Raw genomic sequence first — 27,663 nt, forward strand, 5'->3', positions numbered from 1 at the left:
TTTCCTTTGGTAACTTTCCACGGTTCTGGCTATACTAAAGTGATGTAACAATCATTCAAGAGTTTACGGTTTTATGAACAAAATCAGTGGAGGAGTCAGTGTGACAAGAACAGGGAGAGATGTGGACACTGGAGGCACTCTTGTGCCGGGGTCCAGCCCCAGCAGGTCCAGGGGTCCCCAAAGGTGTGGACGGAGTCGGCGAAGAAGGAATGACACGGAGACAGCGTTCAGTTGATCAGCAGCCTAGCCAGGATCTCCAGCCAAGTTCTGGTCTTGATCTCCAGAGAGGCTCTGCTGTTTATTGTCTTGTTACATCCGTATTTATACCAGTTGATTTTAATCCTGTCAATTTCTATTACAAAGGTTAGGGCGTTTCTTATCTCCATTCCAGGGAGTAAAGATTATGTAGCTTAAGCATGATTGTTTGTAGTGATTAACTACCCGCCTGGCACTTAGTTAAGGAGTTTCATGCCCTCCCTGACTTCAGGGAAAAATTCCTACCTGGGGAAACAACCTTTCTAGGAGAGGCATCCCCTCCCTGACTTCAGGGAAAAATTCCTACCTGGGGAAACAACCTTTCTCGGAGAGGTGACCTTGGTTAAAACACACAGCGCTAAGGGGAGCAAACATATTAAGAACAGTATGCTATATACGCCAGGTCCCTTGAAACATATGCTGTGCAGATGTTTCTTTCCTGCAGCGACTGTGTCAAGCAGCAAGGATGGACCGGCTTCCGGCAAATTCCCCCTTTTTTATTTTTTAAATGCTCACGCATGCAAATCAGTGGCCACCTCTCAGATTGGGCCATTTAAGTCTCGGAAGAAGAGTGGCAAGCAATGATAGTGAGCATAGCTATAAACATAGTGGATGGAGCGCAGAAGGAGCCCCATTCCTGTAGAAGGTTGCCAGCCTCTTCAGTCAAGGGATTTCAGCTGTCCTCAAGTTATTGGTTTGATTGTCTTTGTTGGTCTGGCTAGCGGGCGGCGTCACTGGCGACAGGCTTCCCGAAGCGTCAGCAAGTTGAAGGGCTGCATCAAATGGTCCATCAGGGCTGTGGTTGATGGTGGTGTCGATGTCCGAGGAGGAGTAAGCTGTGCCCTCTGGATCCAGCTGATATTGAAAATGGAGGGTAGTAGAAAAAGAAGAGAAAGCAAAAGAACTACAAGGCATGGAAGTGTTTAGAAAAAAGAGGGAGAAGAAAGGGAAGAAGGCAGCATCCTGACACAGCCCTTTCCTTCAGCTTCCCCTTTCCCTGTGGTCCCAGGTAGAAATGGGAAACAAGTCCTGTTGCAGTGAGAGGGCAGCTGCTGTCAGCCAGTCTCTGTCTTTACCTGGGTCCCGATCTGAGCTGGGCATGGGAAGCAGGAAGCAGCCATGGGGACAGGAGACCTTCCTCAGAAGGGGCGAGTGTTCAAGCCCCTGAACCATTGGGGAGGGGGGTCTGTGCCCCACCTTTGTTGCACCCCAAGTTTTCTCCTACTGGCCCCCGACTGTGCCTGTCTTAGGTTGCCCCACCCTGTGGAGTCTTACCCGTCGTTGACTACCAGCCATCTCTGGGCCAAGTAGGGTGATGTGAGGTTCAGTTTTGTCTCCTTGATAGCCTATGTCCCTCTGGCCTCCATGCCCAGCAACTGCCTTTGGATTCCCTCGCTTGCTGGCGGGGCTCTGGCATTGATCATAGGGAACTCAGGTTTCTTCTCTAGAGAGGGCCCAGCTTACGCCATTGGGCCAGAGACAGATCCATGGTACCAGCCACCATGAAGCTTCAACCTCAGCATGAACAGAGAGCTCAGGCAACAGCTATGGGCAATTGGATTGTAAGAAGAGGGTCCCTCTTGGCACAAGGGTAAGAGGCGCCAATACAGGACAAAGGAGAGTCCTGGAACAGGGCTTTCTCAGCCCAGGATGTCAGGCTCTTGGCACAAGACAACTCCATGTATGGGACATATACTAGACACCCCCTAGTCATGGCAGAAAAGGGAGGTGCCCTTCCTGGAACAGTAGGGTAGGGAGATTCTAGAAAAGGCTGTGTTCAGGAAAGAAGGAGAAAGGCCAAAGAACCAGCAAACAAGTAGTTAGATTTTTAAAAAAAGGAAAAAGGAAAGGAGATGTGGGGCAAAGCTGAGACATGTGGAAAGACAAAAAGGAGGCACATGTGATCCTCCCAATGGACAGATTGTTCCAGCTCAGGGCTGCACATCTGCTGCAGACGGGCACTGGTCAGGTGTGCTATGATGAGGCAGAGATGGCGGGCGGTGAGACATAAGGTCGGACTAGACGGTCTGGAATCCACACAGGTGAGTCTGCGTCCTGTGGAAATATACAAGCATATCCTCTCCCCCAGGTTAAAAGTACATCAGGTCCCTTCCAGGCTCCTGTAAGCAAGTCTTTCCATTTGACGAGGGCTTTAGGTTTAGATAGATCAGGGTTCCAATGCCTGTACATCGGGGAATTTCCCTCAGAATCTACATTTAGTATATTAATTACAAATTGAGCATGTTGTAGAACATGATGAGGAGAGGAATATTTAAACTCATTTTCTTGTAATTTTTTAATTTGTGTTTTTAAAGTTTGGTGAGCCCTTTCTACTATTGCTTGGCCTTGAGGATTGTAGGGTATTCCTGTAGTATGTGCGATGCCGAATGTAGAGCATAAGTTTTTAAAAGCTCTAGAGGTATAGGCAGGCCCATTGTCAGTTTTAAGTGCCCTTGGTATTCCTAGGTAGGAAAAGCATTGGAATAGATGTTGACTTACATCTTTAAAGGCTTCTCCTGTACGTGCAGAAGCAAGGATAACATGAGAAAAGGTATCAATACAAACATGCACATAGCAAAGTTTGCCAAAAGATGGGACATGAGTAATATCCATCTGCCATAAGTCACAGGGTCTAAGTCCTCTTGGATTAACTCCAGTAGCAGGGCTAGGAAAATGAGTAGGACAATGGCCGCAGTCACGCACAATACTTCGAGCAGCTTCTCTAGATATGCGATAATATAGACGGAGAGCAGAAGCATTTTGATGGTGAATGGCATGAGACCGCCGGGCTTCTTCTAGAGCTGTACAAACTACTGGGCGAGTTAGTAAATCCGCCTGATAATTTCCTTCGCTTAAGGGTCCTGGTAGGCAGGAATGAGCTCTAATATGTCCAATATAGAAAGCCTTTTCTCGTTTGTGAATGCAAGTTTGTAGCTGAGTTAACAAAGAGAAAATGGCTGTTCTTCCTTGTGGGAGAGAGGCGGTCTCAATATGAGGAAATAATTTAACTATATATTGAGAGTCAGTGTACAAGTTAAAGGGAACCTGTTGCAATTGTTCAAAAGCATAAATGACTGCCAAAAGCTCTGTTCTCTGAGCTGACGTCTCTAGAGTTTGTTGAACATGGGTTATTGAGTCAATGATTGTTACTGCCCTACCATTAGAGGAACCATCTGTGAATACTAAGGAGGCAGGAGGTGATAATGGTTCTTTTGAACATTTAATAGGAAATATAAACGGATGTAGGGAGAGAAATTGCAATATAGGTGATCTTGGCAAATGATGTAAAATTTGCCCTGGGAAGTTACCTATAGCTATTTGCCACTCTTCTTCAAATTGTAATAGTGTGTCTAATTGTTCTCTTTTATAAGGTATTATTATCTCAGTAACTTCTCTTCCAAAGAGTTCGATACTGCGTCGTCTACCTTTGATAATGAGAGTGGCCACTAGGGAGGGATAGGGTGGTACAATCTTCCTAGGAGTGACAGGTAAATGTATCCATTCTAATGGTCCTTCCTGCCACAAGCATCCTGTAGGAGTATATTTAGTGGCTAGAATAATTAAGGCCCAAGATTTGGAATAATCTAGATACTGTAGTTGCTGTTTATTGATGGCCTGTTCTATTTTTGCTATAGCCTTTTCTCCTTCTACAGTTAATTGTCGGGGAGACTTAGGGTTAGAATCTCCCTTTAAAATGTCAAATAGAGGTTTTAAGTCAAGAGTGGTTATCTTTAGATATGGCCTGACCCAGTTGATATCACCTAATAGTTTCTGATAATCATTCAATGTGTTTAAATGATCTTTTCTTAATTGTAGAGGCTGATGGGTGATAGTAGAGGTATGTAATATTCTGCCTAAGTATGAAAAAGAAGGTTCAGTCTGAATCTTTTCTGGGGCTATTTTTAGACCATGTTCTTCTAAAGCAAGGATGGTCTGAGTAAGAATTTCCTGTAAAGTAGCCCGATCTTTATGAGCTAGTAAAATATCATCCATATAATGAATAAGATATAGATCTGAAAATTTCTTTCTAATAACTTGCAATGCCTGATCTACAAACTTTTGACATAATGTAGGACTATTTTTCATCCCTTGTGGGAGAACCTTCCATTGGTATCTCTGATAAGGCTGTTTAAAGTTTTCTGATGGTATGCTGAATGCGAATCTTTGACAATCAGCTGGGTGAAGAGGTATAGTGAAAAAACAATCCTGTAAGTCAATAACAACAACACAATACTCCTGTGGAATTGCCACAGGGGAGGGCAATCCAGGTTGTAAGGAGCCCATATCTTCCATGGTGGCATTTATGGCTCTTAGATCTTGCAAAAGTCTCCACTTGCCCGATTTCTTTCTTATTACAAATATGGGTGTGTTCCAGGGACTATTTGATGGCTCTATATGTCCCTCTGCTAATTGCTGATCAATTAATTGTCGGGCTGCTGATATTTTCTCAGATGTTAAGGGCCATTGCTCAACCCATACTGGTTGTGACGATTTCCAGACTATGGGATCAGCAGTCCTAAGGGCAATGGCCCCAATTACAGATCCTGTCGAGGAGTGTGAGGTATTACTTTCCTTTCCTAATCCCTTTCCTGGATTAAATCTCGTGTCTAGCATCTGTGATGTTACTCTATCACTGGGGCTATATAATACAACTCCCATTTGAGACAAGATATCTCTTCCCCATAATGTAAAGGGGATAGTCGTAATTACATAGGGACAGAATGTTCCTGAATGTTGATCTTCATCAGCCCAAGTTAGAATCTGAGAACTCTTTTTTACATTAGATGCCTTGCCTAGTCCTACTAGGGAAGTGGAGGTGGTGTGCGTGGGCCATGAAGAGGGCCAATCCTTCTCTGCTATGCAGGAAACATCTGCTCCTGTATCCAATAGACCTTCAATTGGTTTTCCCTGAATTTGTAAAATTTTTGTAGGTCTAGTAGCATGGATTTCTTGTATCCAAAATGCTGCATCACTAGATCCAAAGCCTCCAGCCCCTCTAGCTTCCTGGGTAACAGCTGTCCCTATTTTATGTATTGGTAACAGGAGTAATTGGGCAATTCTCTGGTTGGGCTGAATCTGTATAGTTGTGGTGGGTGGGGAAAGTAAAATCTGTATTTCTCCTGTGTAGTCTGCATCAACAACTCCTGGGATGACTAAGATCCCCTGTAAGGAGGTGGAGCTCCGCCCTAATATTAAACCTACGGTTCCCTCAGGCAGCGGCCCAGACACTCCTGTAGGAATGGCTGCTACTGGCGAGTCTGGGGTTAGTATTGCGTGGGTGGTTGAGTGGAGGTCCAATCCTGCACTGCCTGGGGTTGCCCTGAAGAGGTCACTGACTGATCGAAATTTGCAAAGGGGTTGAAGGTTGATGCCCCTATTATTGCAGGGGCCTGGGGCTGGCCCCTTCTCAAGTTTCCCAATTGAGGTGATGGGATATAACCTCCTTGGGAGCTATTTGTAGAGTTTAAAGGCCGACCATTTTTATGGTATTTTGATCTACATTCCTTTGCCCAATGGAATCCTTTCTGACATCGGGGACAAATGGTTTTTGGAGGATTAATATTATTCCCTAACGTATTTCCAGGCTGTCGAGGAGCTTGCCATCTGGCCTGAGTATTATTATTATTTTTATTTGGGCATTCTCTGCTAAAGTGCCCAGATAAGCCACAAGAGTAGCAGTTCATATTTCTTTTATTACCTATATTATTGCTGGCTTGTCCTATAGCCTGTACATATTGAGGGTATGTCTCCCCTTTGAGAGCTGCAGCTATAGCTACACCCTGTATAAATGCTGGACTTACATCAGCACACTGTTTTATAAAATCATTTATAGTTCCTGTTCTGCGAATCGGCCTTAATAAAGCCTGACAGGTATTATTAGCATTTTCAAAAGCCAGTTGTTTGATTAGGATATCAGCTGCCTCTTTGTTATTGATTACTCTCTTGACTGCCTGCATGAGGCGAGAAAGGAAATCCTGATATGGTTCCTCGACCTTCTGTTTAACCTCTGTAAGGGTGGTTGTTTTTCCTGCTGTACAAGGTAGGGATTTCCAGGCACTTACTGCACAACTGGTTACTTTGGTAAGTGCCTCTGTGGGCATATTCATTTGCTCCTCAGCCGTGTTAAAATCACCTTCTCCTAATATCATGTCTAGGGTTATTCCTTTTCTGGTTTTTCCGCTAGTGGCTACAGCTTTCTTAGCAAGATCATCATATTCAGTTTTCCATAATAAGTAATCGCCTCCTGAGAGACAGGATTTACAAACCTGTGACCAATCATAAGGAGTCATCCATTTACTGGCTAGGGTTTCTACCAAGGTTTGTGTGTAAGGAGCTAGAGGTCCATATTCAGAGCAGGCCAATTTTAATTCTTTAAGTACTTTGTAAGGTATAGGCTCCAAGGTGGGGTTTCTATTCCCACCAGACTCATTCTCATATGTAACTGGGAAGCAGAGTGAGAATTCAAGATCTCCATTAGCTTCAGCTTCTCTTATCGCCCTTTGAAATTTAGACATGGAGCTCCTAGGAGCCACAGGACCTGGTTTAGGCTTCCTTTCTAATTTGGGGAGCCTGTTTTGAATGGGAGGGCCACTCTCCTCTCTACTGACTGGAAAGGACCAATGGTCATGTTTATGATATTTATTCTCCTCCCGATCAGTAGGCATAGCTAAATTGCTTTTAGATTGAGCTGAAGACAATGATGATGTATCCTCTCTGGGTGGAGCTGAGGGACTATTTAAATTTTGAGAAAGTTCAACCGTTTTTGCCTCTGGTGCCAAGGTGTCACAGATTGATTCCCAGAGGGAAAAGAAACATGGCAGGACCTCGTCAGATTCATGGTGTTTCTTTAATTGCTTTCCTACTTCAACCCAAGTTTTTAAATTAACAGTTCCATCCTCTGGAAGCCATTGACATACTTCTTCTATAAAACTTTCTGTCTCACTGGGAGTAACCTTAACTCCAATTCTGCTAGTAAGCATATGCGTTAAAAGATTAATACAAAGTCTTTTTTCTTTAGACTCAGTATGACCCATCCTGTCAATCTAAGTTTTGTACTAACTACCCGCTTACCCTACTTATCCTCTATAGGGGGGGTCTGAAGCACCCTACGGTGCAGTCCTATCCGTCCCAAGTACGGGGGGACTTACCTAAGGGAACCCTGTTCGGGCGCCAGATGCCGGGGTCCAGCCCCAGCAGGTCCAGGGGTCCCCAAAGGTGTGGACGGAGTCGGCGAAGAAGGAATGACACGGAGACAGCGTTCAGTTGATCAGCAGCCTAGCCAGGATCTCCAGCCAAGTTCTGGTCTTGATCTCCAGAGAGGCTCTGCTGTTTATTGTCTTGTTACATCCGTATTTATACCAGTTGATTTTAATCCTGTCAATTTCTATTACAAAGGTTAGGGCGTTTCTTATCTCCATTCCAGGGAGTAAAGATTATGTAGCTTAAGCATGATTGTTTGTAGTGATTAACTACCCGCCTGGCACTTAGTTAAGGAGTTTCATGCCCTCCCTGACTTCAGGGAAAAATTCCTACCTGGGGAAACAACCTTTCTAGGAGAGGCATCCCCTCCCTGACTTCAGGGAAAAATTCCTACCTGGGGAAACAACCTTTCTCGGAGAGGTGACCTTGGTTAAAACACACAGCGCTAAGGGGAGCAAACATATTAAGAACAGTATGCTATATACGCCAGGTCCCTTGAAACATATGCTGTGCAGATGTTTCTTTCCTGCAGCGACTGTGTCAAGCAGCAAGGATGGACCGGCTTCCGGCACTCTTGGCTGCAGGATCAGGAGGAGGGGATGTGCTAGCTCGTGGAAAGGTATGCAATCACAAAAACAGTGTGCATCCGTTTCCTAGAGAAGCCGGAACAGATGACCACAAATTGGGTGGCTTAGAACCAGAAACACTGTCTGGAGTCCGGAAGCTGAAAGCCCAATAACATGGTGTTGGCAGCACTGGTTCCTGGGGAGGCTGTGAGGGAGCATCTGTTCCGGCTTCCTCCTAGCTCTCGGTGGCTGAGAGCAGGCCCTGGAGTTCCCAGCTTGTAGCTGCCTCACTCTTTTCTCTGCCTCCATCTCCACATGCCCTTCTTCCCTCCGTGTGTCCGTGTGTCTGCATCTCTTAAGGACTTCTGACAGAGACACCAGTCATAATGAATTCACGGCCCACCTTACTCCAGTGGGTCCTCATCTTAACTGGTTACGTCTGCAAAGATCCTATTTCCAAATAGGGACCTATTGTGAGGTTCTGGGGAGACATGAATTTGGGGGAACACTAATCAACTCAGTACACCATGCATGCTCACATTTAAACTTCCTACACAAACCTGAAGTCGATAACGGTACCTTCACTCCACAGTCTTGCTCACTCCTGTCTCCTGTAACTGTGCCTGGCACATGCAGGGCTCTCCATCAGTGTCTGCTGAATGATGCACCGACGGGCCTTTCGATGCAGGACCAAAGTGTTTTCTTGGAGCTTGGATCTGCTCGATGACGGCCTCTCTCTCTCACACACACAAACCCCCACCTACTATCTCCAGACGCATTTCCTCTAACATGGACTGCGAGGGTAAAAGAAAGTAAAAATGCCTCCACAGCAATCCAAGTGCAGGACCCCTACTTTTTATAAGTCTTCCGCACATCCTTTCAGCATGTTCACCCACATTTAAATTCAATAGCTAATACTTTAACACACTCAACTTGCTTTGGTGATTTTGCAAAGGACCCACCTTAGATTTAGAGAAACCATGTTCCTCCTTCCATATATAATCAGCTTACACATAAGTACAAACTGGAATAAACAAGTCTTGGAATAAGCACAGATGACACTAGATAAGCATGCAAATCAATTGGTGAGAGCAGAAGAGCCCGTGGCTGCAGCTACAAACACTCCAGGCGCCAGGGTCTGCATAGGTCTGATTTACAGGCAATGGGCAGCACCAGCCATTAAAGCCCAGTGCAAGGTCCAAAATGCAGTAAGTGCCTGGTGGACGAAGGGGATGGGGGTTGCAGGGGGACAGCGATCAGGGAATGCTTTGTAAAACAGTGACCTTTGAACTGGGATTTGGGAAAAGGAGGAAAAGGTTTCCATATAGACAAGGGTGATAAATATACCTCTAACTGGTGGAATGAGCAAGGCAGAGGCAGGGAGATGTGGACTGACCCGTGTGCGTGCAGATCAGGCACTTTTCGGCACTGCTACCACCTGCAGTGCACAACGGGAGTAGGAGATGACAAGAGATGAGGCAGGTCCGCTCATTATGTGCTTGGTATTCTAGAACCTCATTGGTTGTACAGAGAACACAGACCAGAGAAGGGGCAGGGTGGAAGGAAAGATGGCCAGTTGGGTTGCCGAAACCGGTTTGGCTCAGTGGATAGAGCGTCGGCCTGCGGACTGAAAGGTCCCAGGTTCGATTCTGGTCAAGGGCATGTACCTGGGTTGCGGGCATATCCCCAGTAGGAGATGTGCAGGAGGCAGCTGATCGATGTTTCTCTCTCATCGATGTTTCTAACTCTCTATCTCTCTCCCTTCCTCTCTGTAAAAAATCAATAAAATATATTTAAAAAAAAAAAAAAGATGGCCAGTTGGGGAAACTGCAGACATGTGGTGGCCCAGCGTGGTGGCTGCAGGCTTGCAGAGCTGTGGATGGAGCCTACTGATAGGCAGGCTGCTGACCAGACAGGACCTGGTGACACAGGGATGTGGATGGTAAGGGACAGGGAGGTGGCTTTCTGGGACCTCCCCAGGCACCTGTCTCTCAGCTCTGTGCTCCTGCAGGGCTGTTTCCTCAGCTGGAATACCCTTCCTCCTGCCTGGGTGTCTCCAGGCCTCGGCACTGTGCCTAACATGCTGGGAATCCAAAAACAGTGCAGAAAGGAATGAATGAATATACACTTTGTACCTTAAAAATGAAAAATGATGTAGATGAGAAACAAGTAATAATCTACTTTGGGCTAAAGTCAACATTTTTTATTCAACATCCCAACCAAATGGCTAGAGGGGCTATTTGATTGAGGCTTCTGGAAATACTGAACAAAAGGACTGACAAATACTAGAGTCTTTAACTCACTAATTTACTGAAAACCTATTAAGAGCCAGGAACTCTTCTAAGTATTGGAGGGGTAGAGATATGGTTCTGAATCTAGGGTGAAACCAAAAAACTGATGTTTGTTTATCAAACACTAGGGAGAGGTCTGTGCACCGTTTAAAAATTACTTTTAATGCTATAACTTCCCAGCTATATTGTTATCGTTCTTGTTCCCATAATTTCCATATTTTGCTAGCAATACATATCATTAAGAAACAAAAAGAAGTTTGTGAACTTGTTTCAGAAAAATTGAAAAACTGCTCCATAATCTAGTGGGGAAGGAATGTGGCAAGAGAACAGCTCAAAAAGAAATCAGTAAAACCCAGAGGCCTGAGGGTAAGAAGAACTGGTGCATGCAAAGCCAGTCTGAGAACAGACCACAGCCCTGGAAACGTTGATGCAACGTCTTTGTGTCTGTCCCAGGACAACACCCTTCGCCTTCCTAAGCCTCTTCATGCTGGGGTGGGTTAGATGCACATTTGCAAATTCACAGGAATGAGCTGTGAGTTGTAACCCCCTTATCTCACTGCCTACTCTCTAATCACTCATCAAATGAAATGCAGTTCAACCTTCTGGGAGAACTGGGGTTCTCCCGGACCTCGGACTGCCCTTGGGGAACAGAACCGAACTCCGAAGGAAGTACTGTGGCTAACACACAAGGCGCTGTGCGGAATCACTCGGCTTTCGCGTCCGTTCCTCAAGAGCCATGAAAAGTTGTTACTGAACGAACATCAAAGGCATACAATTTTCACTGATCCATCCCATAATGTTCCCAGGTGACCAATCAGGAGAAGGGTGGCCCACCAGGTAAAGGCCTGGTGCCAGACATGGCCTTTCTATGTGGCTGCAAGTCTGATGGATCTGGTGGGGAGTGGCCGGGCAGCCAGGGGGCACCCAGGAGGCTAAGGAAGCAGGTACTTATCAACTAGTATGGAAGAATTTCTGTATTAATAACTAGGAGAGATAAACACCAACCCTGAGTTAAGGGCCTTAGATTAGGGGTCAGCAAACTTTTACTGTAAAGAGCAAGATAGCAAATATTTTCGGCTCTGCGGGATCATATGGTTTCTGTCATAACCACTCAACTCTACCTTCACCATGCAAAAGCAGCCAGAGACAGCATAGAAATGAGCAAATGCCTGTCTGTGTTCCAACGTGACTACAAAGGCAGGAGGTGGGGCAGACTCTGCCCATGGGCCATTGCTCACAACCCCTGACTTACAACGCAGCAGAGCTCACAGTCCTACAGAGCAATGGAGTCTTCACTCTCAAACGCATTAGCACCGTCTTGCCAACTGACTTACCCAGGCACCCATGATTCTGATGTGCACACTGATCTTTCCAGACCCCAAGAGGCTGGGTCAAAGCCAGCGGTCAGACTTCCCCCCGCCCCGAAGTTAAGATACTCACCCAGAAAAATCCGTAGTGAGGATTCCATAGTGGAAGATGTATATTCTGCTGACGTGGCATATCGTCAGGTATCCCATCGCTACAAAAAAGGAGTATCTGAAACCAAAACCCCACAGGACCAGGTTAGTATACAATGCAATAATGCACTCAATCAATTTTTTCTTCTTCCTCTCCCTCACCGCCAACCCCCCTACCCCGCACCCCCATCCCCCGTTTGCAATGTCACAAAGTTCTGTTTGGTCTATCTACACCCCAGTCCTCCTCTCCCCCCACCCGCTGCTCTGAGCCCTTCATCTTTTCTCACCTGGTCCACTGCAGTTCTCAGCTTTGGCAGCATAATGAAATCGGCTGGGGAATCATTACAAACCACAGATGTCTGGGCCCCACTCCCAGATATTCAGGTTTAATCAGTACAGCGTGCACGTAGCAGGTGTAATTCCAATATGCAGCCAGAGCTGGGAACCACTCACCTGTAAGGTCTTGCCCACAGATTCTTCCCTTCACAAACCATCACATTTACACGATGGTCTTTGTAAATAAATATAATCACCATGTGCCCACCACTCTTTCCCTGAAACACTTTGTTCTCTTGGCTTCAAATCTCCTCGTTTTCTTCCCACTACTTTGGTTAATTCTTCCAAGGCTCTTGCTCAGCACATCTTCTTCCATCTACTCCTCAGTTACCATTCCTAATGCTCTGCCCAGAACCCTCCCTGAGACTTCAATTCCCATCTGCTCCATATCACTCCATATCACCAGCGTATAGAACAAACCAACAATACACACACATACACACACCTGCCACTTAAAACATTCATCCATCTGTAATTATAAAGATATGCGATAATCTGATTAACTGCTATTGCCCCTGCTACACTGAAAGCTCCATGAAGGCAAGGATGGTCATGTGTGTTTCGTTCCCTATAGTCACTTTCCGTGCACTAGTTGAAACACTAGATAAACGTTTCTTGTCTTAAAAGTCTCCAAAGGATCTCACTACCCAGTCACATCAAAACTCCTGAACATGGCAGGCAAAGGGCTTCCCACACAAAGCTCTGCCTGGCCTCTCTGGACTCACCTCTGGCCACACTCTGCATCCACCTTACATTCTAACTACACTGGACATCCTGCATTTTCAGGCCAACTATCTTTCTGAGAGCTCCTTCCACGGCCTACAATTCCTTTCTCCATCCTAGAGTCTCTCTTGGAGCTGCTTAATTACCAGATAAGGCTCAGCTACCTACTAACATCTATAATTATAATATTAAAACTTTAAGTATCTGCTTCCCCAACTCACTGTGACCTTAGACATCCCAACTCTTGACTTGACATAGGAGGGGTTAACTTACTGTTAGTTAAACATTGTGTTTCGGGAGCCCATCAGAAGCACACAATCAGAAGGAATAATTTTCAAATGCATCATAACACGTGGAAGATACCTATTCTGATATTAAATTATCTTGTAATACACAAATCCACATTAAAATAACTCATGAAAATTAGATCAACCTCAGGAGTAGTAATGGGAGGAACAAGATAAATTCATTTGGTAGCAAGGGAGAACCAGACAACGCGTGTGAAGGAGTTCCATACATTCTAACGCACTATATAACTTCAACTTCTTTATACCATTGTTTGCAATCAAAGACCTTACTACACAACAAAGATCTTCCCCTACCCTGGGTTCATCCTTAACCTTTCCAAACCAGTAGATGGTGAAAAAAGAAAATTATTAAGAAAAAACAACTCCCTCAAGAGCTGAAGCAAAAGCTGAATGGAGTTTGGCCGTTTTGCCTCCCACGCATGTTCCCTTTCTCCAACCAGTTCACGAGGTAAGGAAGAAGCAGAGAGCAGATTCAAGACAGATTATTCCAGGACCTTTTCAAATGCAGCCAGGCCTGCTGCTTCCTCTTTCTCCTCTACAAGAGTCAGACCCATACTTTTCCCTCCCGCTTCACCCCGAGAAAAAAGCAAGTTCAATTCAATTGTTATAATAAGACCCACCCACCAAGGATGGTGCCAAATGCTGTGTCCCAATACAACAGGGCAATGCATTCATGCTCTGGACAAATCTGAAAAAATCTAAGGAACCCAAAGTGGCCGAGGGAGCGTGTATTCTGGAGACAGACCAATGTGGGTGCATAACCAGCGTTGGCAAAACTAACCCATGGTGTGAGATGGGGATGGTGGTTATTCCAGGAAGGAGGGCTGCGGTAGAGACTGGGAATGCATGAAGGTAATATTTCTCTTTCTGACCTGGGAGGTGGGTACGTGAATGTATTCACTGTGTGAAAATTCAACAAATTGTATACCTATCTACCACTCCAAGTTTTCATTTCCTCATCTCGGGAACAAATAAAATCGATATCCTATTGAGTTGTCCTAAAAAGAATATAGTTTCAATAATGATAAATATTAAATACTAGAGACCCAGTGCACGAATTCATGCATGGGTGGGATCCCTTGGCCTGGCCGGCAATCAGGGCCTTCTCGCCCAACAGAGGTTGGCTGTGGGAGCACACTGACCACCAGGGGGCAGCTCCTGCATTGAGCATCTGCCCCCTAGTGGTCAGTGCATGTCATAGCTACTGGCCGGTAGTCCAGTTGTAATGGTCACTTAGGTTTTTATATAGAGAGATAATAACATATCAATTGATACACTTAACAAGAGTTCATATACATAAAATGATGAAACATAATATATTTAAAAGAGCTTGGCCTGGCACTTGGCACAAAGCAGATACTCCAAAGCTGGCAACTGCATCGCTGAATTTGCACCGAGGCCTCTGTCCTAGGAGATACTAACTATATTCTGCTCCAGCTGGTTCACATGTGGTAAATTAACTCCTGTGGCTTCTGCCCAACATAGCGACTTGCAAAGGAAACAGCTGGTACCCCAAAGACGCTCTGTAAACCCTGAATGACAATGGTCAGTCCAGAAATGGGTTAGTTCCCATGGCAGCAAATGCTAACCTTCCCTCCCCTTCCAGCCATATGACAGGACCCTTAAAACTGGCTCAGTGATGAGAAGAGAATAATCCACAGAGAATCCTGAAATCCTGGTCCTGAGGAGAACTTAAGTTCAAACCACCACAAACGCCACCTCTGATGGAGGGGAAATCTGAGGCACAGAGCAGCTGCGTCACTTGTCTGACCTCACACGGCTAGAAAGAGCCAGGTTTCCTGACTTGGGTCTACTCTGCTTTCCTGCTTCGATAGGAAACAACTTCATCCACTGGGACTGAACCACTCCCTGCTTCTGCAGCACTGGCGACTACACAAGCAAAGAAAGAGGGGGAAAACTTGTTCTGGCATCCTTTCTTTTCAGTCTTGTGACACGGCCCTCTGCTACCACAATATGATTGCCTGTCTGTAAACTGTTCAGCTCGGCCAAGGCCGGAGTGTTCCACCCCTGGCCAGAGGCGACCACAGAGTCCAGGGGCCTGGCCCAGAGTAAGGGTGCATGCAAGTGCTCCACCCTCTGAAAAACGACCATACCCAGCCACATCCTACAAGCGCAGGCAGAGCTGACAAATTACAATTTGTAAGGAAATGCCCAGAGAGATGCAACAGCAATGTCATTAATTGTTCCACTGTTTCAAAAATCAAGTTTAGTAAAAATTAGTCATTTTCACCCCTACTTTAAAAAAAAAGCATTTTGTCATAATATAAAGCATTTCCAAAACCCATGCTTTCCAAATTTGAAATATGGGTTTCATGTTTCCCTTCTGAATGAGTGACAGGCTTCCCTTCAAGGGGATGAGATGATTAGAACAGAGATGATTAGGATTCAAATTTTCAGAGCTCATTTGGATACTAAGTTGAATGACTATCAAATTTAAAAATATTTTCCCTTGAAACCAGAAATTTATTTGAAGTAATTACAAGATTACACACTGAGAAGTTAAATTTCAATGACTTTAAGAAGAAAAACTATTGTGCCAATAGTCTTATTAATCAAAGAGCTTTCCAAAGCCAAAATGAGGCATCTGCTTTTTCAGAGACACCATCAGAGACGAATCCTTACTCAGTCATTCATTCCATAAATATTTATTGAGGCTTTACTTGTGCCAGGTATTGTTCTGGGCTCTGAGGAGACAACAGTGAGTAAGAGAGAAAGGTCTTTGTTTTCTCAGAGTTACTGACCGGCAGTCAGTAACTAAGGTGTCAGAAAGACCAAGGGAAACAGAGACAATGGGGAACAGATATCCCAGCTGTCTTAATTGATGGTCTAAGTATGTAGCCTTCAAGGTAGAATGAAATTACTTCAAAGTATCATAGCAAAAATATTTCTTCCTTAACAGTTTCCGTGTACATCCTTAAAGTATACAAAGTTCTAACATGCATACACACCCAGAAAACCACAGCCAAATTCGAGATAACAGACGCTTTGCCATGCTAGCAGTCAGCAACTGTGCGTCGCTGCAGGTTGCCCAGGATCAAACCAGAGAGGGTCGGACCTGCATTGCCACCATTTGTCCACCATCCAGAACTGAAATATCATTGCTGACATGTACACATAAGGAACTGTCGGACATTGAAACTTGGACTCAGAACTGCAGGACATCGAAATTGGGACTTAAACATTTTTGTTCTTGATGTTTAAGTTTTATTTTCATTGTAGTAGCTTAATAATAAAAAAAAGGGGGGGAGGGAGGAGATGTGGGGAACCGATATAGGGTTGAGCCTGGGACTGACCTGCTGGCAAAGTCACAAACAAGTCCCAGCTTTGAGGGCTCAGTCCTCTTAGCATAATTAGGCTTGACCTTATAACACTCCCCAGATCTTACCTGGGAAGCTAATGGGCTGAGGGAAGTGCAGGAAGTGTAACTATGGTCAAAACAGGTGAAACTCACAAGAACTGTAACTATGGTGACCACTGCCTTGTTTACCTCTGAGTATAAAAGGTTGATGCGGCCTGAGCACCAATGGAAGTCCTTCCTCTTGAGTTGGACTTACCCGCCTGGCCCCCCAATATTCCCAAATTGTCTCTTGTCTTTTCTCTTTCATTTGTGTGCGGCTCCTCTTCCAGATTCTGAGCCCTGAACCACGCGGGACGTGGAGGGAAACATTTACAACATCACACCCCAACTTTCTTCCTGCTTCTTCGGGGTCCCTGTCACATTCCCCTGCACCACCCCTCCCCTGGGAGCCTCTGATCTGATTAGTTTGCCTTTTCAAGAATAGAATTTGTGTGGCTTCCTTCACTCGACATATTTATTTGAGACTCATCCATGTCATTGTGTGGATCAATCATTCACTCCTTTTTATGGCTGAACAGTATTCCATGGCAGGGAACATTTAGATTATTTCCAGTTTGGGGCTATCACAAATAGATCTGCCTAATGCTGATATACTGTCTTTCACGGAGACCCCATTTGCACCCCACCTCTTTTTGTAAAGCTTTTTCTGAAGACTCCCAACATTTAGGGCTTCCCACCCCTCCTTCTGATGTCCCGGAAAACCAAGGCTCTGCCATGTGGGACACATGGGGAAGGTACCCCTTCCCATGGAAATAAATACATTTCAAAGACCATGAATAACCCCACCTTGCTCTGTTCATTCCCAGAGTCTTACCTGTGAATATTGGATACACTTGCAGTGACCAAGATTCCATAGCACATTAACACCAGCACAAACAGATGTGCAGAGTACCTTTAAGACATTGGGGGAAAGGGGGAGCAAAAACACTGAATATATTTCATATTAACATATCTATTGCTACCAATACTGCTACTCCACCTCCACCCCACCAAAAAGCAACTGATCAGTTAACTCATGTTTATGTAAGAAAAATAAATCAAGTATTTTTGATCTGTGGAATTAAGAAGTTTATCTTGCCGAAACCGGTTTGGCTCAGTGGATAGAGCGTCGGCCTGCGGACTGAAAGGTCCTAGGTTCGATTCCGGTCAAGGGCATGTACCTGGGTTGCGGGCACATCCCCAGTAGGAGATGTGCAGGAGGCAGCTGATCGATGTTTCTCTCTCATCGATGTTTCTAACTCTCTATCTCTCTCCCTTCCTCTCTGTAAAAAATCAATAAAATATATTAAAAAAAAAAAAAAGAAGTTTATCTTGAGATGATATTAGGAAGTCTTGACACAATCTGCCAGTTGTAGCACTAGTGATGTTAGGAATCATGAATGGGATGCTTGTACTTTATTTTTATTTTTTAGAGAGAGGAAGGGAGAAGGAGAGAGAGAAACACTGATGTGAGAGTAAAACATCAATCAGCTGCCTCCTATTGGGGATCGAGCCCACAACCTGGGTATGTGCCCTGACTGGGGAATCGAACAAGCAACCCTTGAGTGCATGGGATGACGCCCAACCAACTGAGCCACACCAGCCAGGGCTTATACTTTTTTCACATACACAAGTGCAAGTCTGAAAGAGAGTTCTTTCTTTCTTCAGACTTTTTTCCCCCAAAAATTTAAAGTACCAGGACCAAAACTGAGCTGGTTTTTACCTGTCTTGTTGGTTGATTCAAAATACTCATCCATCTTTCTCAAATTTTTGTTGAAAGAGGAAGAGCAGCATTCTAGAGCCCTGAGCAAATTCACAAATTTCCTTCAGTTGTACTTCTAGAAATGTTGGTTCCTGAAGCTTCTTCCCCAAGAAGTGCCACTCCCAAGTATTTATCCAGAAAGTCTGACCTACATGCTTTCTTTAAGAATGACTGCCAGCCCTGGAAGGTGTGCCTCAGTTGGTTGAACAAAGAGGTTGCCAGTTCAATTCCAGGTCAGGGCACATGCCCGGGTTTGGGGATTGATCCTCAGGAGGGGGCATGCAGGAGGCAGCTGATCATGCATGTTTCTCTCTCACATCAATGTCAATCTCTCTCTCTCCCCCTCTCCCTTCCTCTCTCTCTAAAATCAATAAAAGCATATTTTAAAAAAGAATGACTCCCATTCCCTAAGACCACTAAAACAATTGTTTTACTCTCAGTACAGGACTAATGCCAATATCTCCAGCAGTAATCAAGAAAAACACCAATGTCCACAACACTCAGGAATGATTCCTCGTCACGAAAATTAAACCTTATAAAAATCCATTTACATGACCCAGGGGAGATCAGCAAAAGTGTAACTTTAAGAAAAATTCACCAAATGGACTTTCAATGGGTAGTCAAATTTATTGATTCCAGGTTCTTATAGTAAATGTAAATTTCTGCAACATCCCCATTATTTTAAGTAAATATATATATATATATATCTCACACACACACACACACACTTATTTATATGCTATTTATATACTAGAGGCCCAATGCACGACATTCATGCACAGAGGGTGGGGGGCGTCCCCTCAGCTGGGCCTGTGCCTTTCTTACAGTCCGGGACCCTTTGGGGTATGTCCGCCTGCCAGCAGTCAGACATCCCACTCGCAGTCCAGGACCCCTCGCTCCTTACTGCCAGCCTGCAGCGGAGGCGGGAGAGGCTCCTGTCACTGCCACTGCAGTTGCCAGCCATGAGCCCGGTTTCTGGCTGAGCAGCACTCCCCCTGTGGGAGTGCACTGACTACCAGGGGGCAGCTCCTGCATTGAGAGTCTGCCCCTGGTGGTCAGTGCGCATCATAGCCACCGGTCCTTCCACCATTTGGTTGATTTGCATATTAGCCTTTTATTATATAGGATAATTCCTTAGAGTCTGGGAAATGCCAAGAATATTGCTACAAAACACCCGAATGATAAATATTAGAATTCATGAGGCTCATACTCACCAACCAAAACAAAAGATGACAAAGTAGATGCCAAAAATGGTGGCAAATGTGTGCCGGGCCAAGGGACTGGTTTTACCGGGACTTAAGTAGATGCGAAACCAGAAAGCAGCAAACAAAGCAACGAGCTGGCATACCACAAAATTCACCTGTAAAGGAAAAAAGAATCAAAACCTTTACTGCTCTGCCTGTGTGAGAATGTGCTCGACATTTTTCAGATTTCCATGTTGGGTGCACCTCAGACTTGTACTTCTTCCACAATAGGGTGTTCATTTGGAGGATGAGCCACAGACTGAAGAGAACTGGGCCCTCCTCAGTGGTATAAGAAGTAAGCTACCCAATAAAGGCAGATGAACCTAACAAAGGCAGACCTCGTTTTATTGCACTTCAGTTTACTGTGCTTCACAGGTGTTGTATATTTTACAAACTGAAGGCAAGACCCTCCACCATGATTCAGCAAAAAGATTATGACTCGCTTTGTTGCCCTGCTTTATTGCCCTACTCGCTTTATTATGGTAGTCTGGAATCAACCTGAAATACCTCCGAGGCATACCTGTAGTTTCTTTTCCAGTTCGTTAAAACTAGCCAAGGCTGCTTTCCCACCCATAGTAGGAGACTTGTTCATGTAAAGACTGCAGCTGATTGTGAGGTCAGATTGCTGGGTCTCTGCCCATTACCCACAACACTATCCTATCTAATAAAAGAGAAACATGGTAATTAGCCATACCTCCGCTACCCTTCCCATTGGCTAATCAGGGAGATATGCAAATTAACTACCAGCCAAGATGGCGGCCGGCAACCAGGCAGCTTGAAGTGAACATGAGGCTTGCTTGCTTCAGTGACGGAGGACTCCAACGTTCCCTGCCTGCCGCTGCCGGCCTCTGAGCTTGCAGTTTGAAACATTGTTACAAATACAGAAGCTAAACAAAACCCCAGAAACCTGCTTTCAGCCAGCCAGGATCTCAGAGCTGGAGTTGAAACAGTGTTTCGATTATAGAACCCAAACAAACCAGATACCTGCTTTCAGCAGCAAAGGCCTAAGAGCTGGAGCCAAGCCTCAGAGCTAAAGCTGGCCCAGAATAAAAAAAAAAAAGAAAAGAAAAAAAGGAGCAGTTGGGAGCTTCAGTCACCTGCCAGCCTGAAAACAGCCCTCAGCTCCTCACCCAGACTGGCCAGGCACCCCAGTGGGGACCCCCACCCTGAAGGGTGTGTGACCAGCTGCAAACAGCCATCATCCCCTCATCCAGGCTAGCCAGGCACCCCAGTGGGGACCCCCACCCTGATCCAGGACACCCTTCAGGGCAAACCAGCCGGCCCCCACCCATGCACCAGGCCTCTATCCTACATAGTAAAAGGGTAATATGCCTCCCAGCACCGGGATCAGCGGAGCAGCAAGGCCTCCAGGCACTGGGATCAGCGTGACAGGGGGCAGCGCCCAAAACCCCTGATCGCCCTGCGGCTCTGTGTGTGACAGGGGGCAGGGCCGCAACCTCCCTATCCGTCCTGCTCTGTTCCTGACAGGGGAAGGCACCCCAACCCCCTGATCAGCCCTGCTCTGTGCCTGATAGGGGGGAGCTCCCCAACCCCCTGATTGCCCTGCGGCTCTGTGTGTGACAGGGTGCGGCGCCCCAACCCCCTGATCGGCCCTGCTCTGTGTGTGACAGAGTGCGGTGCCCCAACCCCCTGATTGGCCCTGCTCTGTGTGTGGCAGGGTGCGGCGCCCCAACCTCCCCCCACCGGCCCTGCTCTGTGTGTGACGGGATAGAGCCATAACCTCCCCTTCGGCCCTGCCCTGAGTGTGACAGTGGCGGCGCCCCAACCCCCTGATTGGCCCTGCTCTGTGAGTGATAGAGGGCGATGCCCCAACCGCCCCCCACGGGCCCTGCTCTGTGTGTGACGGGGTAGAGCCATAACCTCCCCATCGGCCCTGCCCTGAGTGTGACAGGGTGCAGCGCCCCAACCCCCTGATCTGCCCTGCTCTGTGTGTGACAGGGGGCAGTGCCCCAACTCCCCTATCGGCCCTACTCTGTGAGTGACAGGGGGGAGCTCCCCAACCCCCTGATGGACCCTGCTCTGTGCGTGACAGGGGGGAGCTCCCCAACCCCCTGATCGACCCTGCTCTGTGTGTGACAGGGTACGGAGCCCCAACCCCCCGATGGGCTCTGCTCTGTGAGTGACAGGGGGTGGCGCTGCAACCTCCCCATCGACCCTGCCTTGAGTGTGACAGGGGGCGGTGCCCCAACCCCAATCAGCCCTACCCTGAGCGCGACTGAGGGTGGCATCGCAACCTCCCGATCCGCCCTGCTCTGTGTATGACAGGGGGCAGTGCCCCAACTCCCCAATCAGCCCTGCTCTGAGCCCGACCAGGGGCTGCACCTAAGGATTGGGCCTGCCCTCTGCCACCCGGGAGCAGGCCTAAGCCAGCAGGTCGTTATCTCCTGAGGGGTCCCAGACTGCGAGAGGGCACAGGCCGGGCTGAGAGACTCCCCCCTCCCCACCGAGTGCACAAATTTTTGTGCACCAGGCCTCTAGTCTATATATATAAAAGCCTAAGCGACTGGCTGACCAGCCAGTAGCTATGATGCACACTGACCACCAGCCAGTAGCTATGACACACAGTCAACCAGCTGATAGCTATGATGCACCAGCGGGCAGACGCTCAATGCAGGAGCTGAAACCACAGGCATGGAAACATGGAACAGACTGATGAGTCTTAGAGGGAAGGGGAAGGGGGGAGGGCGGGAAGAGATTAACCAAAGATCTTATATGCATACTAGAGGCCTGGTGCACGGATTTGTGCACTGGTGGGGTCCCTTGGCCTGGCCTGCGGGGATCGGGCCAAAACCGGCTCTCTGACATCCCCTGAGGAGTCCCGGATTGCAAGAGGGCTCAGGCCAGGCCAAGGGACCCCACCGGTGCAAAAATCCCTGCACCAGGCCTCTAGTCCTAAGATAAAGAATAAGTTCTTTTAGAGATGCAAATTAATCAAATCAAAGAGGCTTCCCTCATGTGATTCCTAAGAAATCAAATGCTTTTTCAAAATAATCATCACCTGTTTCATGACTCTAATTTTTCTCATTTTAAATTAACACCAAATAAGCAAGAGCATTGCTCAAATTCAAGGTGTGACACTAAAGATCCAAAAAAGAAACAGCCCAGCATTAAACTTTCAATGTCAACGCTGTCCGATTATGCAACGTTGGCACCAAACTTCCTTAGAAAAACCTCAGTGATCTAGCTCTCAAAAATATTTTCCATAAAAGAAAATATGAACTAATTCCCTGACACCTGTATGAAAGATCAGCTGATTTAACACAAAATCAAAATACATTAAGTGGTTTATCAGTTAATGAGAATTGGAAAAACAGTTTAATCTTTTCAGAGTATTCAGAATGAAAACGTCAGTATCAATTTACTTTTAGACGGTACCTAACTGAAATGGATCGAGGATATAAATATCTGAATAAACCCTCAACTTCAGCCTCAGGAGTTTTTCACGCTACAAAAAGCTCTAGCTGTAAAATTCATGATGGCTGGGCTCGGAGGTAGCACTAGAGGTAGCAGACATCACCTCCACCTGAGGTCATTTTGGTCTCCCAATAAAAAAGAAGAATACCGCTCGGCCAGCATGGCTCAGTGCTTGAGCGTTAAGAACCGGGAGGTCACAGTTCAATTCCTGGTCGTGGCACATGCCGATCCCCAGTAGGGGGAGTGCAGGAGGCACCTGATTAATGATTCTCTCTCATCATTGATGTTTCTCTCTCTCTCCCTCTCCCTTCCTCTCTGAAATCAATTAAAATATTTTTTAAAAAACAATTCTAATTCACAAGAAAAATAATTCATAGAAAAATAATACTTTCAGAGAAATTTTTTGGTTTTAAAATTGGCTGTACTGCAATCATGTCAAACTCGCAGCCCACAGGCAGCACGCAGCGTGCAACGAATATTTTTGTGGCCCAGCCAATATAATGGTATGTAAGAAACGTTTTAACAAAACTGTCATAACTTAATTTTTAGAATGTCCTGTTATACATAATTATTAACGAACTACAACATTCATTAATGACTGATTACTATAATGGTGTTGCATTCATTTCCCTTACACATCTTATGCGCAGGCACACCATTTCTCTCCACTAATACTAGCAGCGAATATTTTAGCAGCCGATTACCATGTCATTAGTCTTGGACTGACTTGTTTGCTGTGCACAACATGAAATATTTTGCTTTCTGAGAACAAGAAAAATAGGTTTATTTGCATTATGCTTATTAATTTGTGCAGTTATTCAATATCTAGTAAGCTAATGTTCAAGAAAAAATATTAATTTTTATTAAAATGTTCTATTATTTTATGTTAACGATTACTCATTTATTTCAGCCCTTTGTATTCAGCATGTCTCTATCGAAATAAACCTACGTTTCTATGAAAATTGAAGCTTTTGTTTTTTTGCAGCGCACATAACCTTAAACCTTGTTTATTTGGCCCATGTTAGCCTTTGAGTTTGACATGCTTGCTGCACTGAGTTTCCCCTCTATTTTGGAGATCATTCTTCATTAGTCTTTCCAAAAACCTATTTCCCCTACTGCTCACCCTCACTTAATACCATAAAAAGCACAGACGAGTTGAGCTGTGTGGTCCTATCCTGCATAATTTTGGTCATATCTTTTTATATAGCCTAAATGCACAACCAACAACACACCCACACACAGAGAGAGAGAGATAACCATCTTAGCAAGTTTCAAAATGTAAAGGACTTGGCAACTGGAAAGTCAAAGTTATGATCACCTGTAGGTCATCAATCACACATTCCTTCATTCCCTCAGACCAGGGTCCAGCCTGCGGTCACAGCAGAATGTAGTTTCTAAGGAGATATCCACAGGAAAAGTTGCTCCATTCCTGTTGGTTGGCCAGTAATTACTGAGCATCCTTGAACCAGTGGTTCTCAAGAGTATAGTCCCCCAAACACCAGCAGGAACAGCCACCTGGAAACTTGTCTGTTAGAAAAGCAAATTTTCAGCCCCCCCTTCCCCCCCCAGCCCCAGAGACCAGCTAAATTAGACAGACATTCCCAGGGTAGCTCCAGCAATCATAATTGTGATGTACACTCAACTTTGAGAACCATTAGCATAGAGGAGAAAGAAGGCGTGTCCTTTCCTTCAGGAGCTTATGGTCTAACTGGAGAAAGAACCCAAATAACCTACAAGTAATTGTAAATTAACATTAGCATTGTGTGAACTTCTTACATTATGTGTCCTTTAGATTCTTAGTAAAAGACAAGAAGTTTCATGGTTAAGGAGGAATAAGACTCAGAGGGACAATAAGAAAACCTATTGAAACAGATAAAAATTGAGGTGGGGGGAGGGGGGCCTAAGGACACTACAAATACTGTTGCCTAGTTCCTATCCCCAAAGCTTCTGATTCAATAAGCCTGGCATCAGGACTTTTCAAAGCATTCCGGTAATTCTAATAAGCAGGCAAGATGCAGACCTCCTAGTCTGGAAGATAGAGACCTACAGAGCCACCACGAGGAACTGGGCTTCCCCAGGATGGAGAAAAACACAAAGGACAGGGGGAGTGGACTGTGAAAGCGTTGGGGCTGGGATGAGATGGAACAAATTTAGGAGCAATCAAAGCCTGAAGGCCATCCCTCAGCCAGCCCAGGCCGCCTCAGCCTCCTGACAGTCTCCTGCACTGGGTCTGTCGTCTGTAAGACCCCTTTCAACTGCCTCCAAGGAAGAGAGAGCCTTACCATGGGAAACTACCCCTGATCCTGTAACCCTAGAGACAACAAGGAAAGGAGGAATGACTGGGTCCCTGAAGCAATCTGCCATTTTTTAGTCACCATAATAAAATGTGCAGCCAACTGAATGCCCTGGCTCTGACACTAAGGTGTCAGCTGGGCAGCCTTAGGTGATTGGTTGGTTAATTCTACCAATATTTACTGGTTGACTCCATATGCCAGATACTGGGGACAGTGAGCAAGACACTCTCATCACCTTCAACTCAAGAAGAGGCAAATTACATGTGCTAGGTTTCAATTCTTTTTTTTTTTTTTCAAACTGTCTTTGGGAGAACTGGTCTCTAATGTCTCCTCTGGCTTCAGTGGTCTCTGATTCTATATCTAACCCCAATCCTTCCCCTTAATTGTTCTTGGTAAATGAACCCAAGACTTCATTATGGATTAAAAGCTTTCCCCTACACACAGACACAACTCACTCCCCCAACCTCTGCCTGCAGTGGGACATGAATGGCTAGCTGAATGTTCCAAGGCAAACACAGCTCAGCATCACTTAGTTCTAGCAGGAGGGTTCTAGAAGAATTGCTCTTCAGTTAGCAGATGTACACCTTAAAAGGTACAGGCCAAACCACGACTAGACATCACTTTACACCCAGTAGGATGGCCATTATTTAAAAAACAAAATATGGAGAAATGAGAACCCTTGTACACTGCTGGTGGGAATGTAAAATGGTACAGCCATGGTGGAAAACAGTAAAAAATATAATTACATATGATCTAGCAATTCCACTTCTGGGTATATACAGGTATATGCCCAAAAAGATCAAAAGCAGGATCTTAAAGAAACATTCGTCCACCCATGTTCATAGCAGCATTGTTCAAAACAGCCAAAAGGTGGAAGCAAACCAAATATCCATCAAAAGATGAATGGATAAATAAAATGTGGTATTTCCACACAATGGAATATTATTCAGCCTTAAAATGGGTGAAATCCTGACACATGCTATAACATGGATAAGCCTTAAAGATACTATGCTAAATGAAACAAGCCAGTCACAAAAGGACAAACAGTGTAGCATTCCACTTATATGAGGTGCCTAAAATAGTCAAATTCATAGACTGAAAGTTACCAGGGACTAGAGGGTAAAAGAACTGTGATTATTATTTAACTAGAAGCCCAGTGCAAGAAATTCATGCATGGGGACGGGCCCTCAGCGAGGCCTACACCCTCTCCAATCCGGGACCCCTCAGGGGATGTCCGACTGCCGGTTTAGACCTGATCCTGCAGGACATCGCAATTGGGGACCGCTGGCTCCTAACCGCTCACCTGCCAGCTTGCCTGCCTGATCGCCCCTAACCACCTCTGCCTGCCTGATCACCCTTAACCCTTCTGCCTGCCTGCCTGATGCCCCTAACTGCTCCCCTGCCGGCCTGATCCCCCCCTAACCACCTCTGCCTGCCTGCCTGATCACCCCTAACTGCCTCTGCCTCAGCCCCCACCACTGTGACTTTGTCCAGAAGGATGTCCAGAAGATGTCTGGTCTATCTGGTCTAATTTGCATGTTACCCTTTTATTAGTATAGATGGTATGGATTTTCAATTTTGCAAGAAGAAAAGAGTTCTGGAGATGGATGGCAGTGATGGCTGCATGACAATGTGAGTGTACTGAATGCTCCTGAACTGTATGCTTTAAAAAGGTTAAAATGGGAATTTTTATATTATGTATATTTTACCAAACTTTTTCTAAAGTACAGGATGAAGCATGAAACCAATTTCTTTGTGTTTGCTAGTTCATATCAACACTAGCAGCTGATAGAAACTATGACCATCTCTGTGGCCAAAAGTGACTGGCTACCATGACAACAATTCATACAGAAACAGAATTAGATCTTTGCTCCTTTCCTCTCTAAGGGCCAACAAAATTGGAGGCATTATCCTTTAGAAATGCAGCCTGAAATGGGTTTGATTTGATGTATGAGATTTGCTTCCAAATAATCTTGAAGGGATGGAGAGAGTAGAGTGGGTATAAATCAGTGGTTCTCAACTAGAGATGATATACACCCCCAGGGGACATTTTTGGTTGTCATAACCAGAAAGGGGAGGGGGTGCCCCTGGCATCTAATGAGTAGAGGCCAAGGATAATGCAAAAATATTCTAAAAGGCACACCACAGCCCCTCACACAACAAAGATGTTTCAGCCCAAAGTGTCAGTAGCACCGAGGTTAAGAAATCCTGGCATGAAGGAAAGGAAAAATAAGAAAAGAAAAAGAAATCCTGGCATGGATGAAACAAGGTTGACCTGTTGAAACTGTTGAAGATAAGTGCTGGGAACATATTACCTCTCCATTATGTTTGAATTTTCCCATAACAAACAGATGGGTAGTGTGTGTGTGTGTGTGTGTGTGTGTTTTGTTTTGTTTTGTTTTGGGGGGTGGGGTGTTTGTTTGTTTTACTAGAC

The 27,663-nt window shown here is 45.5% G+C and overlaps 1 protein-coding gene across 3 annotated transcripts in view; it reads right to left on the reverse strand.

The window, feature by feature from the left end:
- MBOAT1 (membrane bound O-acyltransferase domain containing 1) overlaps nt 1-27,663 on the reverse strand; it is a 120,082-nt gene that overhangs the window by 40,776 nt on the left and 51,643 nt on the right. For 2 of the 3 annotated variants that reach the window (XM_059688749.1, XM_059688748.1), the window contains exons 2-4: nt 19,471-19,616; nt 17,330-17,407; nt 11,753-11,848 (exon numbers count right to left, since the gene is read on the reverse strand). In XM_059688749.1, the coding sequence (XP_059544732.1) occupies nt 11,753-11,848; nt 17,330-17,407; nt 19,471-19,616 (320 nt within the window). The remainder of the gene's footprint in view (nt 1-11,752; nt 11,849-17,329; nt 17,408-19,470; nt 19,617-27,663) is intronic. The other variant, XM_059688750.1, reaches the window with a different exon arrangement.

This window comes from Myotis daubentonii, chromosome 3 (assembly GCF_963259705.1).
Source record: "Myotis daubentonii chromosome 3, mMyoDau2.1, whole genome shotgun sequence".
NCBI lineage: Eukaryota > Metazoa > Chordata > Mammalia > Chiroptera > Vespertilionidae > Myotis > Myotis daubentonii.